Raw genomic sequence first — 17,238 nt, 5'->3', positions numbered from 1 at the left:
CCCTGCCATCTATCTAGCTTAAAACAGTGCTCCTGGGACCTTATTTTCCTCTGAGAAACATCTTGGTTAACATATAAATATTCCTGAGTTTATATGATTACCTAATTAATATTGTAAATATGAAGAATCTGAGTTTGGATTTCTTCTCCAAAACTACATAGTGCTCCTTTAACACTATTGTGTTAAACAGGTGTAAACTGGGTTAGAGTTAGGGTTACACAAACTGTGTAAAACTTTTTTTTTTTAATACAAAAACTTAAACTTTACACTAAAGGAGATGTAGTGACATAATTCTAGTTTTAACTTTATGATTCTTGTGTTTCATCAATAGCTCTAGATTATATGATTCTCTGAATAAAATATCATCTCATGGAGGTAAGAACATCCAAAATAAAATAGATTTCATGTCAGAACCAGAATAAAAATATATCTAATTATAAATACACATATGAGGATTTTATAGAAAATGGGTGAAAACAGAAGACTTGTAAAAGAGAGCTAATTTTACTTTATTTTGAGAATTGTTATAAGACATGTTGTTGGGTACATTAGTTGATGGCTATTTGACAGAGGTTTCACATACAATGCATACTATCACCCAACAACATACGATACAATGAACGTTGTTGTTTTTGAAAAATAAACCTAAGGTCTTTTTATTAGAAAATGTTTTGTAAGTAATTTTGTTGCTGTTTTCTTTTTGAAAATCTTTTCTTCACCTCAGCACAGACATGGTCTTCACTGTTTAACCTGTTTGATTTAGTATAAATCAAAATGCAAGTAGGATATAAAGCTTTATCTCGCAGAATTATTTATCTTTCACATGTATGTGGGGCTTCTCATTAAGAGAAACCTGCTAGAGAAATATCTAAAAAGAGCAAAGTATTCCTGACGTTATGGATGTGCAATAGCAGAGTTAGTATACGGAATGTACAATCTTTTGTCATGGTTTTACGTCGTGCTTATTTAACAAAGTGGACGAAATTACGACAATAGAAACAAAACTCAGTGTACGCTTTTGTCAAACGTCATCTTAAACTCCTCAAAATGTAACTTTATCTGTGTTAAACCGACATTTTTACCGCAGTGCACGATGGGTATGCAAAGCTCGGCCGAATGTCCTCTAATCAGAAAGCGCCATACTCGGTATGGGGAAGTGGGCGGGGTTTATTTCATTTCAGCCAATCAAACCGTGCATCAATGTGGCTTTCGCGTCGAGCGATGGATCACAATCGCATTTGTAATCGATCTTTTGTGATGATATTGTGTTTGGCATTGAAATTTGATCAGCTAATGTCAGAATAGTTATGTTACAAAATATTACGGCTCAAAACATACAATAGCACTGTGGCAGTGTTGAGTGGTGAGCAGAATTGGTGAGCAGAATTATATTAACTTGATTACTTTCACTTGAGGTCAGTTGACAACCACAGGTTACATCACAACAATCAGACATTTGGTGCAGGACAGGCAGAAAATCATTTTAAAATATTTTCTATAGCTTCTTGTTTTGTAGAAACTCGTAACATGCCATTTTAATTGTCTTTTGTAGGTCTATCAAATCACGATAAGACTGCAAGATTGTTAATTTAACATGAGCAACAAATCCAACATTGTTGATCACCGATGCAGAGACACCATAACAAAGACAGTTTGTGTTGTCTAGGCTTTATGCCAGACTTTGTCATCTCAACCAATCAGAGAAAGCAAACCCAGCTGGCAGGAGGCCACCTCAACACAACAACCATACTGTTTTGCTTTTGGCCATTCCTATTGAATAGGAGAGTTTGAGATCACCATCATAATATATTATAACATGCACAAATGCAATACTATATAACACCATACTATTTTAATGTTTGAAAGCAAAAAAATATTTTCTCCATGAAATTTTAATGCATCTTTCTGAATCCTTCCTCTGACATTATAATAAAAATAAGATTTGCATGTTCTCCATTATTAATGATACATTTACACTAGACTTTTGACCTTTGGTCACTGGCCAGTATACATACTTACGGTAAAATCATGGTGAGGGACATTATTGAAAATGTTTTATACACTAGTGATGCAATTGGTTTTGAAGATTGTGTTGATTTATAATAAATGAGAATTTATTTGACGTTTGCTCATCATGCATAAATAATATTGTCCACTGTTTTACAGCCTCTTTTTCACATCATAGGCTTGTGGGAACGCTCTTTTTGGGCCCCAGTGCATCACATATTGGTTAGCAGCAGTTAGTGGTTGTTCTGGTGATGTGCTGCCCTCCATTTGTTTGGATGATTACTTTGACAGGTGGCCATTTCTCACATATTGCACGTTCAAGTGCACCCACTTAAGTATTTAATGTAAGAAAAAAAAATGTTTTAAAAAGATGGAAAGGATACATAATTTCACAAACAATATCACAACTTTATTCATAGCACCTTCAAAAACAGAGATTACAAAGTGCTTTGACAAACAAGAAAAGCAGGAAACTCAAGACAGTATTATTAAATAAAGACTCAACCATCAAGCAGAATACGAGTTAGTCTAGTGTAAGGTGATTTAGAACAAGATGGTAGAACAGATAATGTAAAAACATAAAAAGTCAATAAGTAAATAAAACCGTCAAAATTAAAGAAAAAGATACCCAAAAAAATCAAAATAGGTTAAGAATAAAATCAATACAGGACGATAAGAAGATATTGTGAAGTAAAATATTGATCACAGAACTGTCCCCTGGTAGAAAATCTTCCTTCTGCCCCCTCCTCCCTCCTGCCAGGTTCATCCATGTAGGGGAAAGCTTTACACAGAGCACCTGAACGCAGCATGACATTTTGCTCTTCCCCTTCCTCAAAAGGGGGAGATGCGTTTGCGGGCGTGCCGCCATAAACCAATGGAGCCGAGCGAGAGGAGGGGTCAACTCTCCCGTGATCATAAATACTCTGAGCTGCTCTCTCACGTCCGCTCTCTTACCCCAGTCGAAGTGCACCCTGGTGGTCTGTCGGTACCGTTTTAATTCTTAACCAAACCCGCAAAAACCCCTCACCGCAATCATGAGCAGGAAATTCTTCGTTGGTGGAAACTGGAAGATGAACGGCGACAAGAAAAGCCTTGGGGAGCTCATCCAGACCATGAACGGAGCCAAGGTGGACCCCAATGTCGGTACGTGGATCTTTGACAACCGCCTCACGAAACCTCCTTCAGAAAACTCACAATTTTAGCCACCTGTTTTCTCGATCATCTTTATCACACTGCTAGCCGCTACAGCCACTCGTCCTCTTTTCGTTTCCTCTTTTTTCATTATTAAAACCGATTTTCCATCCAGACTCAAAATGGCTCGGTCATTCAATAAATCAATATCACCATTATCATCACACACTTCACGCTCTCTCCATTTTATACCGTCGTGAAGTTGCATTCAGTGTCTGCTCCGTTGTGGTGTTTTTGTTTTTTTTTTAATTTTGCACCGCGCTGAGACATTGGAGAGACACAAACCCGGCACAGACAGAAATGTGTGAATACAAATGACGGGTTTTCAGTCATGGTGGTGCGGGTGGGTGTGCGCTTACAGCTGCACGTAGTCCAGCAGCCAGCTCAGCCTGTGCTGTGAGAGTGTAGGGTGCATTCAAGGGAGGCTCCTCGTTAACAGTTCCGACTGATGATTCAGTAGCCTGTTGTTGGCTTCGTGAGAACTTTGGTTTCCCATCTGTCCAACTTTCAAACGTCGTGGTCACGCAAGTGTTAAACCACTCTGAAGGCCGCAGGAAAAAAACAAATGAATTTATTGTGTAGTAGTTCTTTTGTTTCGTCTACGATTTTCCAGCGCTACCTGAATGCAGCAGGGGGGACATTTGCCCTGTTGCTGCGTACTTCATCCAGAACGGAGCCTTAACACACTCCTGCTGCTGTTTGTCTTTTTAATTTGGGCTGTTTTGTCTTTCAGTGCGTGATACTATGCAGAAAGTTAACCTGGACAGACAGACACTGAATGTGTCCCGGCCTGTTAGTTCCTGTGTGCTCCTCCTGCAAACTGGTGTTATGCAATCATAATGTTGTGCATGCACACCAGTGACAGGTCTGATCTGCCACCGAGCAAACTCTCACTCACAGCTCAGCCTATCCTTGGACCTTGCTCCATTAATGAATCCACCCCCTTACAGTGCCAGTGTGAAACTCAAGCAGACTCTTCCCACTGGCTTCTCCGCGCAGCTTTTAAAGTCAAAGTTCAGCTGTTTCCTCCCCAGACTCTCTTCCTGCACATGTTCCTTAAGTTTGACCCTTTTTAAACGCCAGTCTCATGACTTTCCTCCGACCTCTGCAGAATGCAGCCATGTAGGCGACCTTTGGGAGGCTGAACTCAGACCTTTTAGTGCAGGGAGGCTTGAGTGTGGCCGGAGAGGTATGACCTTTACCAAACCAATAATAACAGGAGGCCTTTTAATATAGACTCTCCTGACCCCAAGATATAGTTACATTTTGAATGTCAGTGTCTTGACTGTACTGTCCTCGGCTTGACCCGTGCAGACTGTGCTGCTGTTGAAATCTGCACACAAGGGCAAACATTTTGTAAGTGTTGACACTTCCGTACACATCCGCAGCAGTGGAATTTAACAAAATGTGTTCACTCAAGTGCAGCACTTCAGAATATATTTGAGTACATTTATTGCCAGAAAAATTACTTTTACAAATTAAAGTACATTTATTATGATATACTTTAAGACTTTTACTTGAGTACTATTTGTGACTGTCATTTTGACCAAAGTAATATTTAACGCACAATCTTTTATTTTTACTCAAGTTGGAGTCAAGTTGGGGTTCTTTCTGACAACACTGCATATCAGTTTTAAAAAGTTATACCATCTACCTTGAGGTTCATAACACGATTTGTTATTTGAGTTGGAGCTGTGTCTTAATATATTTGGCTGGAAGTACAAATCTGGTGCTTTTGTCTTATTTTTAGTGCTGCTGGTGTGAAGAAGCCTCTAACAGCATCTGAAAACACAAATAATTTCGACTGTACCTTATCGAGCTGGACAACCTCTTTAAGTCACTGATGTTAAAATATTCCCAGATTATCCCAATTCACCACAGTTCACTAATCCTGAGCATATTGTATTGCAGTCCTTAGTAAAACCTTATATTGTCCCATCCCTGGAAAAGACTGTGCCAAATTTGTCCCTTCAGTCTTCTTGGTGTTGTCATACTGTGGGAAGAAGTGCATACTTAGCTGTGTGCTTGGCAGCAGCTCAGGGTGGTTGTCCGAAGTTTATACAGGCTGTGATTTTAACTGAGAGGTTGGTGTTAAAGGACACATTTTGCATCTGAATGACACCAGAAGTAAATCCCAAACTACCATCACATCATTGCTATTAAAGTGGTCAAAATGTCTTATTTTTTTAAATGACTAATATCACTCTTTTTGTTATCTTTTTTTCTTCTTCTGTGTTTTACAGAGGTGGTGTGCGGTGCTCCTGCAATCTACCTGGACTTTGCCAGGTCCAAGCTGGATGCCAAGTTTGGCGTGGCAGCTCAGAACTGCTACAAAGTTGCCAAGGGTGCCTTCACTGGGGAGATCAGGTGCGTTTTTCTCCCTTTCGGAAGGAAAAAAAAAAAAACGTTGATGAAGATGGATTGATGAGATAATTTCATGATATTGCAGCTTAAAAGACTCAAACTTAATTTGATAACATCTATGAAATCTTGTTAATCTAGTATTAAAACAGTTTGATTATGTTGTGTTTATTGTTTGAATCTAATACGTCTGCAGCCCTGCGATGATCAAGGACTGTGGTGTGAACTGGGTGATCCTGGGACACTCTGAGAGGCGCCACGTCTTCGGAGAGAGCGATGAGGTAAACCTGGCCGATATTATCTTTGATTACCTCAGTCACTGTTTCTGCTGACGCAAGAGTGCTGGATGAGTGAGAAACTGATCAGATCACATCATTCCTCTTTTTGTGTCGCGTTAGCTCATTGGTCAGAAGACAGCCCACGCTCTGGAGTCCGGTCTCGGTGTCATCGCCTGCATCGGCGAGAAACTGGACGAGAGGGAGGGCGGCATCACCGAGAAGGTCGTCTTCGATCAGACCAAGGTCATCGCAGGTACGTGACACGAAGTTCACAAGCGAGTCTGAATGTTCTCTTCAGGGACAGCTTGTGCAAGCAAGCGCGTGGTGGAAATCAGACATCTTGCGAAATTCAAGTCTTATCACACGTCTCTTTCACAGACAATGTAAAGGACTGGAGCAAGGTCGTGCTCGCCTATGAGCCTGTGTGGGCCATTGGCACCGGCAAGACAGCCTCCCCGCAGCAGGTAAATATAAGAAACCACTGAAATGATAAAAAAAAGAAGACAATCTTTTCTGATAAACCATCATAATGTGTGTTTTCTGTGTGGAATTTCAGGCACAGGAGGTTCATGAGAAACTGAGGGGCTGGCTGCAGAAAAACGTGTCTGAGGCTGTAGCCAACTCCGTGAGGATCATCTATGGAGGTCAGTCAGCATGATGAGATAAATTTGTGTTTTCTCATTTTCTTGCCCCACAGCAAATTTTATAGCGCCGTTTTTTTGTTTTTTGTATTTTTTTTTTTTTTAGGCTCTGTGACTGGTGCTACCTGCAAGGAGCTCGCCTCCCAGAAGGACGTCGACGGTTTCCTTGTGGGCGGAGCATCTCTCAAGCCAGAGTTCATCGAAATCATCAACGCCAAGGCATAAAAAAAATTAAAAAAAACCTCCCGGTAGCTGCAGCGAGACGACATCAGAGGCCGGCTCCATTCATCCCTCACTCTCAGCACTTAGTCCTCTTCCCCTTTTTATTCAAAGTATTCGTGTAAAACCGTCATTCCCTCCTTTTCCTTTTTGTTTTTCTTGGGTATACTTTGTCATGAAGAAAAGGGACAGGTTGACACATACACTGTACTGCACTGAAAAGAGTTAAGTCCACTGAGAAACAGCCCCGTGTGCGTACTAACTTCCACACCAAGTGCTCAAGCTGCAAAGACTGACAACTTGCACCTTGAGGTGGACGGCCAGTCCGCGCCTTTACTTGAAAAGTTTACGAACTTTTTTTCTGTAAACAGTGTCACAGCTCATGTCAATCGGATATATTTTGTCTTTTTAATATCTGTGCGCCTCTCTCTTGTGTGATTATGATGTTCTGTGGCTTTTACCTCCCTGTAGATGTGCATGATCCGCTTTTCTGATTGGCTGTCTTGCCGAGAAGGGAAGTGTCCATTACATGTTAATCATATTGGCCGAAGGGTTGAAGGGTGGGAAGGCTGTAAGGAAACATTATAATAAACAGTTAAGAGACTGATGTGGTGTCTTGTGTCTTGTTTTTGCTTTTGTCTAGATGAGCCTTATCCCGTGACCTTCTACAGAAACTCTCCCACATTCCTTACATTTTATAATAAAATCTTTGATTTATCTTTAACTAACCCTTATTAATAGAAACACCTAACATTAACTGCTCGTCTGGCTGCTCTGTGCTCGCACACAGATGATGGTAATCCCAGTGGTATTTTCAGGATGGTGGGGAGAGAGTGTCTCGTTACAGTAGTGAACTCCTATTGAGACAATGCCATGCAGAGGAGCGTTCGAGTGCTATTTTTATCTCGGCTCCGAACCCAAACAGACTCACAGCTGCAGTGAAAGATTCATGTATCAGGGGAAACTTGTAGCTCGGCTAATTACAAACTCGCACACAGAAAATAATGTTTATTAGACGGTAACATAAACCCAGAGAGCATGCTGAGCATATTAGTCACCACATTCTGTGTTTGTTGTAACACAGTTTTATTCCCACCTCAGTGTTATCAGGTCTAAATGTATTGGGATTTTAGATTTTAGATTGACTAAGGTCAAAATCTCACTTTTGACGTCCTTCACAGTCTGCACGGATGTCTTCAGCAAACACTTGGTTTCAACCAAATATTTGTCCGTCCCAGTGTCTTTGTCTTCTTTACATTCTTACTGTGTTGAAACGGCGACAGGACTGAACGACCTCCAGAGACGACAGTGCTGCAGGCACGTACAGGAGGGGGACAATGTGATACCAATACTTCTATGATGTGATGTAATATAATAATTCAATAGCCTTTTGGATAATAGTGTACAATGTCGTATACTTCACACAAATAATTGGGAACAGAAATAGAAGGGGAAAAAAAGTCCATGAGTCCTGCTACATCTATTTTTAGACAATGGAGTGTTGAGTATGAGTTTAGGAGCCTCACAGCCTCAGGGATGAAGCTGCTCGATTGTCTGGTAGCAGATACTTATGTATCATTTGTCAGATGGCAGCAGGGTAAACAGACTGTGGCTGGGTCAGGCAGGTGTTGTTTCTTAGTATCCTTTGGGCCCTGTGCAGACATCTCACTTCATCGCTGTCCCTGATGCTGTAGATGGGTACAAATCATGTCGTGGGCCGCTGTGAAGTCTTCCTGTCCTGGGGCGTGCATGAACATTGCCACAAAGAAGAAGAGGAAGAAGAAAAAGAAGAAGAAAGGGTAGAAGAACAAGAAGAGATGTACTTAGTTACATTCCACCACCGCATAAGATGACAGTATTTTCAAAACTCCCCTGTGAATAAACAAACAATCAAAAATACACACGACAGGATTAATCAGTTAGGACAGGGTGCATATGTCACGACACAGCTCCAACTCAAATGACCAATTGTGTCATGAATCTCAAAGTAGGTCCAACTTTTTGTTTCGTTTCAAGTTGTTTCAAGTATCAAAAAATAGTTTTCTAGCCAAAAGAAATATACCTAAACAATAAAACATCCCTGCCTAATTATGATGGGTGTATTTCATAGGTCTGTCCTAACATGTCTGAGGTGTTTCTGTTATTTTGGCCCTCTGCAGCCTGAATACCACCGAAGAAGAAGAGGAATAAGCAGAAGAAGAAGAAGAAGAAGAAGAAGAAGAAGAAGAAGAAGAAGAAGAAGAAGAAGCGAGAGGAGGAGGAGGAGGAGAAGGAGGAGGACGAGGGTCGCCGCGTTGCACGCCGGTCCAGCAGGGGGCGGTGCTGCCTCGCGCTGCCCTCCTCAGTGTGGCTCCGTCTCATGTCCGTGTTTACAAGTGAAGCGTGACGTTCACGGACCTAGAAGAATACGTCTCACCGGGCAACCAAAAGCTGTTAATACTCATTAGAAAAGGTGCAAACATGCTTTCGCTGAGAGCCTTCCTCACCGACAGACTGGCGGCAGCGGCGGAGGAGATCTTCGGAGCCGTGGAGAAGACGATAGCCGAGTACAAAGAGGAGCTTTCTCGGTCGAAAGATTTGGAAATCGGTCGTCTCAGGATGCAGCTGAAGCTTCTCAAGTCAGGTTGGTGTGAATTGAATCTGCTCTCAAACCAGAACCTCGTGCTGACGTGTGTCGGGTTTTATTTAAATGGCTGTGACTGTGTGTCCTCCTCAGAGCCCAGGTTGGACAGATGCCTAGGAGCCCAGCTGCAGCAGCACACCCATCACCACCATCACCATCCTCCTCCTCCACCACCTCCTCCTCCTCAGCAGCACCCTCAGTCAGTCCCTGCAGTGGAGGCTCCTGGAGTGGAGGAGGAAGAAGAGGAGGAGGAGGAAGGTGGAGGCAGCAGCATGGAGCAGGAGCACCCAGGGGCCTCACAGGTGAAGAAGGAGCAGCAGAAGAGCCACAGGGACTTCTGGATGGGTCACGATGACGCTGCAGAGCAGCTGGACAGCCTCGAATCAGACATTAAAGACTTCATCTCGTCCCCTTCCAGTCTGAGAGGCGGCCTGCAGGACCACACCTTGCCCTTCCACTCCAACCACAACCACCAGCACCAGCATCACCACCACCACCACAACAACAACAACAACAGCAGCAGCAGCGGCGAGGAGAGCAGAGAGAAGCCCTACTGCTGCACCGTGTGTGAGAAGCGCTTCAGCAACTGCTCACACCTCGCCGCTCACATCAGGACTCACACGGGGGAGAGGCCCTACAGGTGTGAGATATGCAGGAAGACCTTCATCACCACGAGCGCGCTGAACAGACACCAGACCATCCACACCGAGGGGAAACACTTCATCTGCAACTACTGCGGGAAGTCCTTCAAGTGGATGGAGTCTCTCGGCAGGCACATGAGAAGTGTGCACAAGAGAGACAGCGTCCCCGTATGACTCTCAGTGAAGGCGCTCAAGAGCTGTTGCTAATTTTTGCAATGTCAGTTGATCTATAAATACATTACAATACATTGATTTATGAAATGTCAGATTCACTGATTGCCATACCTCCAAAATGATGCCTTCAGATGTCTTCTGTAGTCCACAACCCAAAGATGTTCAGTTTACTCTCACAGAGGAGGAAAGAAACCAGGAAATATTCACATTTAAGAAGCTGGGAGCCCCTTTTTTTTCCACCTTAAGAAATGACTATAAATGATTAATCGATTATCAAAACAGATACTGATTAATCGATCGGCCGTCGCAGCTCTATTGTCCAGCATTTTAATGTCGTAACTGTGTGTTAGTCCTTTATCATTTCAGTTCAAGCGAACAAAGAATGTAACATCTGTGTTTTTTTCCCCCTGTGTTTTGTCGTGTGGATCTCATCGAGCCTTGTGTACTCAAAACACCAGCTCCAAGGAGATGATGTGAACATGAAAGGAAAGAGTACATTTTATAAGACGCTACGTAAAATGTTTTCCTACAAAATAAATGCCAGTGATGCTTGAAAAACCCTTGGCATTTGTGTGGTGTTGCTCGGCCTGCTGCTGCAGAGTCGAGGAAGGATTAGCAGCACAGTCGTCCAGTAGGTGGCAGTGACAGCATTTCATTCACAATTTTACATCACAATCTCGAGGTGCATATTACAGTAAGCATAGTAAAAAAAAGAGGGCAGTCATCTAGTGACCAAAATACTGTACTGATATATTTTCTACTAGCTAATACTGCGTCTCCTCCACTGCTCAGAGGCAAATATCGTTTTTAGTTTCTGCTCCACCACATTTGTCTGACAGCTCTGTTTAATTTACCGAATCATCACAGAATATAATCAACAAATACACAATCACGTATTCATTCAGATTATGCAGCGTTGGGAGAAGAGGTCGACTGATATGACCGATATTGATTATTAGAAATCAAAAAGACTGAAAACCATATTTGAGACTTACATACATTTGCAGTATAATATAAAAGAAAAAAATCTTAGTGTCAAAATTTCAAACAACCAGTGATTGAATGAACCGTAACACGATTTACTCAAGTGCTGCTTTAAATATAATTTTCAGGTACTTAATCTGAGGATTTCTATTTTTTGCTACATTATTCTTCCTCTCCACTACATTTATTTGAAACATTTAGTCACTAGTTACTGTGCAGATTCAGTTCATTCAACATTTACAGGCCAGCAGTCGTGACGTGTTACCAATCAGATTGTGTTGTGGGCGAGACATTGTGTGAGAGGATGTTGCATCAGAGCCAAAGCAACACTTTTTTTTTTTAAATTAGCTTTTATTATCCGCAATCTGACAGAAAAGTCACTGATGCTGATTATGAGAAACTGTCGAATATCAGCCCCAATAATCGACCGGGGCCAATAATTGGTCTAACTCTGGTTGGGAGGCTACAGCTACAACCTGTTAAAAGATGTAGTTCATAATGTAATGCAAGTATCACAATATTAAAGTAATCTAACTTGACTCTGTTATTTTGTACCTCAATATATCCCAAATGGAAGTTTTGTGTATAATTGCACTTTGGAGTTTGAACTGGATTTTTTCTGTGACCCTAACCCTAACACTGTTAAAAAGCCTTTTCCACAGCAGACACGTTGACTTGTCATAGTAAGTGAGGCACGACTATCAACTACTAACAGCGGTTGTGGTCTGCTCAAGTGTCCCAGTGGCCGTGACAGCATGACAGCGAGCCCGCCACCCTCTGGAGATCTCGGTGGTGGATGGACTGAAGAATGGTGGATTCCTGCTGAAAGGCTCACATCAGACACTATTACGAGTTGTGAGCTAATGGGTTTGGGCAGGCAGCGAAACAGGTGGTTGAAGGAGCGCAGTCGTATTAATTAGTAGGAATTAATTTTAACTTGGCAGCTTCTGGGAGGAAGAGGAGGGTGGGTTGGAAGCAGCTCTCTGTTTGTCCTGGCTGATGGTTCGCGCAGCAACGTCCAAACTCTCTGGCACACTTGGCCAACACGCTCATGACTGTAGAACGTTTTTATTTTTTATTTTTAAAACATTTTCTGCTAAAAGTCGTGGCTCTTGATTAGATTCTGGGTTTGTGTAGGTGTTTTGTTGTTTTTTTTTAACAGAAAATGTTTGTGTAAATTATGAAACGAATGATGATTTATTCCATTCAGCAGCTTTTAGTTTTAGGGTCCTGGTACTGAGCACGCTGGCTCACCGTCTGCCCTGCTGCTCCCTGGAAGACTTCAATGCAACAGAGGCATCATTGGTGTTATATATCAGAGTTGTGAGGGCACTGGCCCCTGTTGGCCCTCTCACCTAGAACCGCCCCTGCTCAGGAAGCACACATTCAGTTATTTAGTAACAGGTACACTATTTCTCTCTGATATGTAATGGCATAGGAAATACTACAGTAAGCAACAAGTACCTCAAAATGGAAGCACTTGAGTTACTTTCCATCACTGGGAATACAAGGTTACCACACTTATATGCGCAGTGGCACAAGAGGAAGGAATGAATGTTTTGTGGTGTAAATGATGAGTACACGTCTTTAACGGGCCCGGTTACAGGAATGGGCATGGGGGAGGGGGGGGCCCCACCAAACTGACCCCGCTTCAGTCCGAAAAAAAAGTATATTCAAATATATAGTATTGTAATTTATTCCCATAAATGCTGCACAGAGTAATCACAGTCCACGGCTCCTCTGCCAACAGAGCCGGGTCTCTCTCTAGAGATGCCACCTGTCCCGTTTTTCCCAGAATTTTCTCTTTTTTCAACAGCTCCACAACAAACATAACATGATAAGATATTAGAAACATTTTCTTATTTATGACTGATCAGAATATCACGTCACTGACCTCCCCATGCAATTCCCATGAGCGTGATTGACTCAGTATCAGAATCAGAATCAGAATTCCTTTATTGGTCCTGCAAACAGGTATATCTGCGTGTCACAACATTCTAATCAATTCACATTAATAAATGGACAAAATAAACAATATCTAATAAAAAGCTAAGAAATAGATTATTACATACTGGGGCACTAGTACATACATAATATGTACTAGTGCCCTGCCCCTCTCTGTGACATCATCCCCATGAAGTCATCATTCACAATGAATTTAATTCATTTTATGGTAAAAGTACAGAACAGAAATCAATAACACTTGAGCTGAGGTGTCCAAATTACCTGAATGCACCTGACTGCAATATTAACGTAATGTAACTTGATCATAATCAGTTAGTTTTGGATTAATAACAAAGGAAGACCAGAGAAATTAAATATCCATTAAAAAAAAGTAGCTTTTTGTGTATCCAAGTGTTTATCTGTGTTTGTTCTATTAATTCTTATCTTAACATTTGACAGGAGAAGTTACAGTAAATATAGGGTTAGGGTTAGGGTTAACCCTAACCCCAGCAGGGACTCAAACTCAGGATATAAGCAGATCCTCTGAACACAGAGCTCCCACTCTAACCACAGAGCTAAGCAACTTTGAAGGACTATTGAATTCTCTGGTCGAAATTACGTAAACCAAATAAGTAAGTCCAGCCCACAGGCTTTCTGACGAATCCATGTTATGCGCGCCAAAAGGGGCGGTCTTGCTCGTTTCCCGTGTGAAATTAGCGCATTTCCCTCCAAAAAGTTATACGTGTATATATTTAGCTGACTGATCTTCATTCTGGTCTCTTCTCTGAGGACGCGAACACGGTGAGTAAACTGTTCTGTACGAATCTGCTTTGTGTGTCCAGTTACCTGCTCAGTACAGGAGCATTCATGTCTGTGTGGGAGGTGTACAGATAGTTAATACTTATTGATCTCAGGTAATAAGCCCAAGTGATGTTCCTTCACAAACCAGCAGCTCAACATAGTAACTACATTCATGTTGTCTCAGCACCGCATGTGCAGGTTAAAATGGAGCCAGCCTCCCTGTTGGTGAGTTTTGTTTCTACCTCAAATGTTTCTGAAATAACTCTGAACAGAAACCGAAGATGCCTCATTTAACTGTTCAGCCATGAGATACATTCGGCTGGAACATAATCCTTGAATTACAGCCGGTTAAATCCTTGATGGACGCTGTGTTTTGTTCCATGCACCAAACGCCATTGTGATTTTGGTCGTTTTTATCTCTGCCATGTTAATTACATGAATAATGCACAGTTAACTAAACTTTGGTCACTATCTGAAAACAAAAATGAAAGTCTGTCAAGAATTTGATATTTTAATTTGATTCTTGGTTGCAGCAGCAGTACCCAGTCACTGACAAACTTACGTTACAGCTGATCAAGTGGAGAAATCCAAGGTTTTCTATAAATAGAAAACATGAGAATTTGTTTTCTTAGTCAATCCAGAAAAAGAATTCCTGTTAGAGATGGAACCATGGCGAATCTGCGATGCTTTCGTCTGGGTTGGCATCATAGACTGGTAGGCAGACAAAAAAACATCATCCTTACGGCACTCATAACAGTAGCAGTTGGTGACCCATCAGCATTTCTTACTGCCCCGCCAATCAAGGCGGTCTAGAACCAGGCCTGGTCTTTAATAATCTCATTTGCAGGTAAAAGGATCAAAGTGTTGTTCAGGTGTTCACAGTGTGCAGAGCTGGTCGTGGTTACATCATGTTCAATGAGCCGGTACACACACATGTTGACAGTCCACACACTCCTTTGTCGCCTTAGCCGGTCAAAGTCTTGTGATGCAGATAATGACCGTGGTAAGTGTCCAGCACTTACACTCCGCTCGCATCTCATAGTGTTGTAGGACATCTTGTTGAACTGGATTATTATTTCAGGGCACGCTCACTCGTCACAGAGAGATCTTTCTGAGAGCTCTCATGTCGTACCTGCAGGTGCTCCGCGCGGTAAACCACTCACCACAAGTGTGTAGAATTAAAACGATGGCGCGATAACTGGATTAGAAATAAAGATGAATTGTGCGCTGCACACCGAGGACAGGAGTGTCGCTCACCTCTGGGCTGTACGGAGACAACTGAGAGGTTGAGTGTACCTTCAGGTGGAGATGACCTCAATGTATAAGTTCACAAACCAGTCTGAGGCTTGTGCTGTTTGGTGGAATGATTCAGAAAATACCAGAGATAGACTTTACATCAAGTCTCCAAAAGAGCAATGTGCTTCCCATTAACTCTGTGGCCAAGAGGCTCCTTCACTCTGTGTTCCTATTAAATGGGTACAGAACGTTCAGGTATCTGAGGAAACAAATATCGTTGCTGTAAACATCTTAAAGTCATGTGGAAAAAGCAAAGATGCCTTGAACGGATGGTCTTATTTTTCTAATCAAGAATATTCTGTCTGCATTCGCTCCTGAACACTTTCTTTTACCAGTTTGTTCAAGCATTTGTCCGATAAATAAACTTTTGACCTTGCGATTGTTTGAATCGTCCAGCTTTTACTGTGCACGTGCAATGAACTCTATAGTTCTCATTATGGGCCATTGTGAATGGATTCATCAGCACTAAAACCCTTTTTCACCTTCTGATGCTGTTGCTGTTATCCTCAGCACACATCCAGAAGCACATCAGGATAAAATATTCATTCGGTTTCATCTGTTTTTAATGCTGGCCACACTGTCTTGAACAACTTTCCACCACATTCAAACCCAGCGTAACAGCAGCGCTGATGATCCTCACACGCAGCAGTCTTCAGATTTCAAATGTGAGTGTTCTTATGTTCAGTTTGAGTGAAAATATCTGTGTCTTCACAGACGGCAGGGGCGGACTCAAGCTGGGGCAGGGGGCAGAAAAGTATAACAGAAAAGGGCACCAGCTGCATGCAGAGGGGCACCAGTGGGCAAAATGCTGACAGCCACTACACTTCTGTAATAAACCTTGACCATTTACGAGACGCGAGGAGGCAACTCATTATCAAAGATGACACTACATCGCGTTTTATCTGCAAACTATAGATACTTGCATGTTTCATGTGTTATGCTGAATCTGTTCCATTTTCAGTCTAGTGCGGTGACAATGCTGTGTTTATGGCCTGGTTAATTTGAGCCACAAAAAACACTTGGTTAAAAATACCAGGCTGTGTTGCCCCAAAGATGGCTGCAAAATATTCCGACCGCTCACTGAAATTCCCTCGCTGAGGTGCTCTTGCTGACTGTCTCTCCTCTCCATCCTTCTCTACACTTGGGCGGGCCTCTTCTAACATGCTAGACCAGCCTAGCTTAGCCAAAAAGAAAAATTACAAGAAAGAATAACAGGCCAAGGGAATTTAAAGCGGGGTCTTCGACACAGGGCGGATGAGTATGAAACAGATATCACGACTTGTTTTAAACCATAGAAACGGCTGTATGCAGGTTTGGTTTGTGGACTACCATTTTTAAAGTTGCCGGCAGTTGAGAGTTCCGCTCACATTATGTCGAATACAAGCGCGAGCAGGATGTCAGAGGAGATTGATCGTGCGGGTGAGAGGAGGTGAGAGAGGGCAACAGACTGCGTTCTCAGCGGGCACTTGAGCCACTTTGCAGCTCGGCCGTTGATGGAAGATTTGCTCGTGGAGACGTTTCGCCGACCAGAGAACGTATCCCTCGAAGACAACATTCTGCATCTAAGTGAACGGAACAAACAGAGGAGCTCAGATGTAAACAGTCAAATTGGAGACGACAGCCCTAACAGGAGTGGAGCAGCTAGTCGTGTCAGCCGGGCTAAAATGGACCACAAGAGAAACAGAGCAGCAGCTACACGGTCGACGCACAAGAGCGGTACAAGGTTAGCGGTGGTTATAGGGCAAACTTTATGAAGTATGACAGCTCCTGCAGGAGGAGAGAGATGGGTGTAGAACAAATACATTCGCCAGAAGAGGCAGCAAAGTGTGTGAAACTCTCTGAGGCCTAACAGAGCTTGAAGGAAAAGGGGAAGTGTGGAGAGGAAGATGTTTTTGCTGGAGGGAGCTGCGGGACAGGGACTGAGCTAAATGAATCACCGGTCGAGCGAGGTACGCTTTGCTAGCGCCAGACCCGAACGTAAGTTATAGTGTCTGTAGGAGGCATTCTTTGCTTACTGGCACAAGAGGAAAGCTGAATTCTGTCAGCTTCGTATTCGCTTCTCCGCTCTCCACTCGGCC

The 17,238-nt window shown here is 42.6% G+C and overlaps 2 protein-coding genes and 1 non-coding gene across 3 annotated transcripts; 2 read left to right on the top strand and 1 right to left on the bottom strand.

Annotated features, from left to right (window-relative positions):
* Positions 1–830: 830 nt before the first annotated feature.
* On the bottom strand, positions 831–888 carry LOC119006859. Its single transcript, XR_005070912.1, has one exon. It is a non-coding gene; the product is annotated as a U7 small nuclear RNA (small nuclear RNA).
* A 2,050-nt stretch (positions 889–2,938) lies between these two features.
* On the top strand, positions 2,939–6,709 carry tpi1b (triosephosphate isomerase 1b). The gene is made up of 7 exons (XM_037075065.1): positions 2,939–3,150; positions 5,442–5,565; positions 5,756–5,840; positions 5,958–6,090; positions 6,216–6,301; positions 6,394–6,481; positions 6,585–6,709. The coding sequence occupies exons 1-7, from the start codon at positions 3,042–3,044 to the stop codon at positions 6,701–6,703; spliced, it is 744 nt and encodes a 247-aa protein (XP_036930960.1). The 5' UTR covers positions 2,939–3,041; the 3' UTR covers positions 6,704–6,709.
* Positions 6,710–8,950: 2,241 nt separating this feature from the next.
* Positions 8,951–10,695, top strand: LOC119006369 (zinc finger protein squeeze-like). The gene is made up of 2 exons (XM_037075042.1): positions 8,951–9,320; positions 9,414–10,695. The coding sequence occupies exons 1-2, from the start codon at positions 9,158–9,160 to the stop codon at positions 10,133–10,135; spliced, it is 885 nt and encodes a 294-aa protein (XP_036930937.1). The 5' UTR covers positions 8,951–9,157; the 3' UTR covers positions 10,136–10,695.
* Positions 10,696–17,238: the final 6,543 nt, after the last annotated feature.

This window comes from Acanthopagrus latus, chromosome 17 (assembly GCF_904848185.1).
Source record: "Acanthopagrus latus isolate v.2019 chromosome 17, fAcaLat1.1, whole genome shotgun sequence".
In the NCBI taxonomy this organism is placed as follows: Eukaryota; Metazoa; Chordata; class Actinopteri; order Spariformes; family Sparidae; genus Acanthopagrus; species Acanthopagrus latus.
The sequence above is the reverse complement of the archived record's forward strand: the minus strand, read 5'-3'. Positions and strand labels throughout refer to the sequence as shown.

Excerpts from the sequence above, each read along its gene's own strand:
- tpi1b (XM_037075065.1), top strand. The coding sequence starts at position 3,042 with ATGAGCAGGAAATTCTTCGTTGGTGGAAACTGGAAGATGAACGGCGAC. Across the intron at positions 3,151-5,441 it reads CAAGGTGGACCCCAATGTCG|AGGTGGTGTGCGGTGCTCCT; the intron begins GTACGTGGATCT and ends TGTGTTTTACAG. Across the intron at positions 6,091-6,215 it reads TCAGACCAAGGTCATCGCAG|ACAATGTAAAGGACTGGAGC; the intron begins GTACGTGACACG and ends TCTCTTTCACAG.
- LOC119006369 (XM_037075042.1), top strand. The coding sequence starts at position 9,158 with ATGCTTTCGCTGAGAGCCTTCCTCACCGACAGACTGGCGGCAGCGGCG. Across the intron at positions 9,321-9,413 it reads GCTGAAGCTTCTCAAGTCAG|AGCCCAGGTTGGACAGATGC; the intron begins GTTGGTGTGAAT and ends TGTCCTCCTCAG.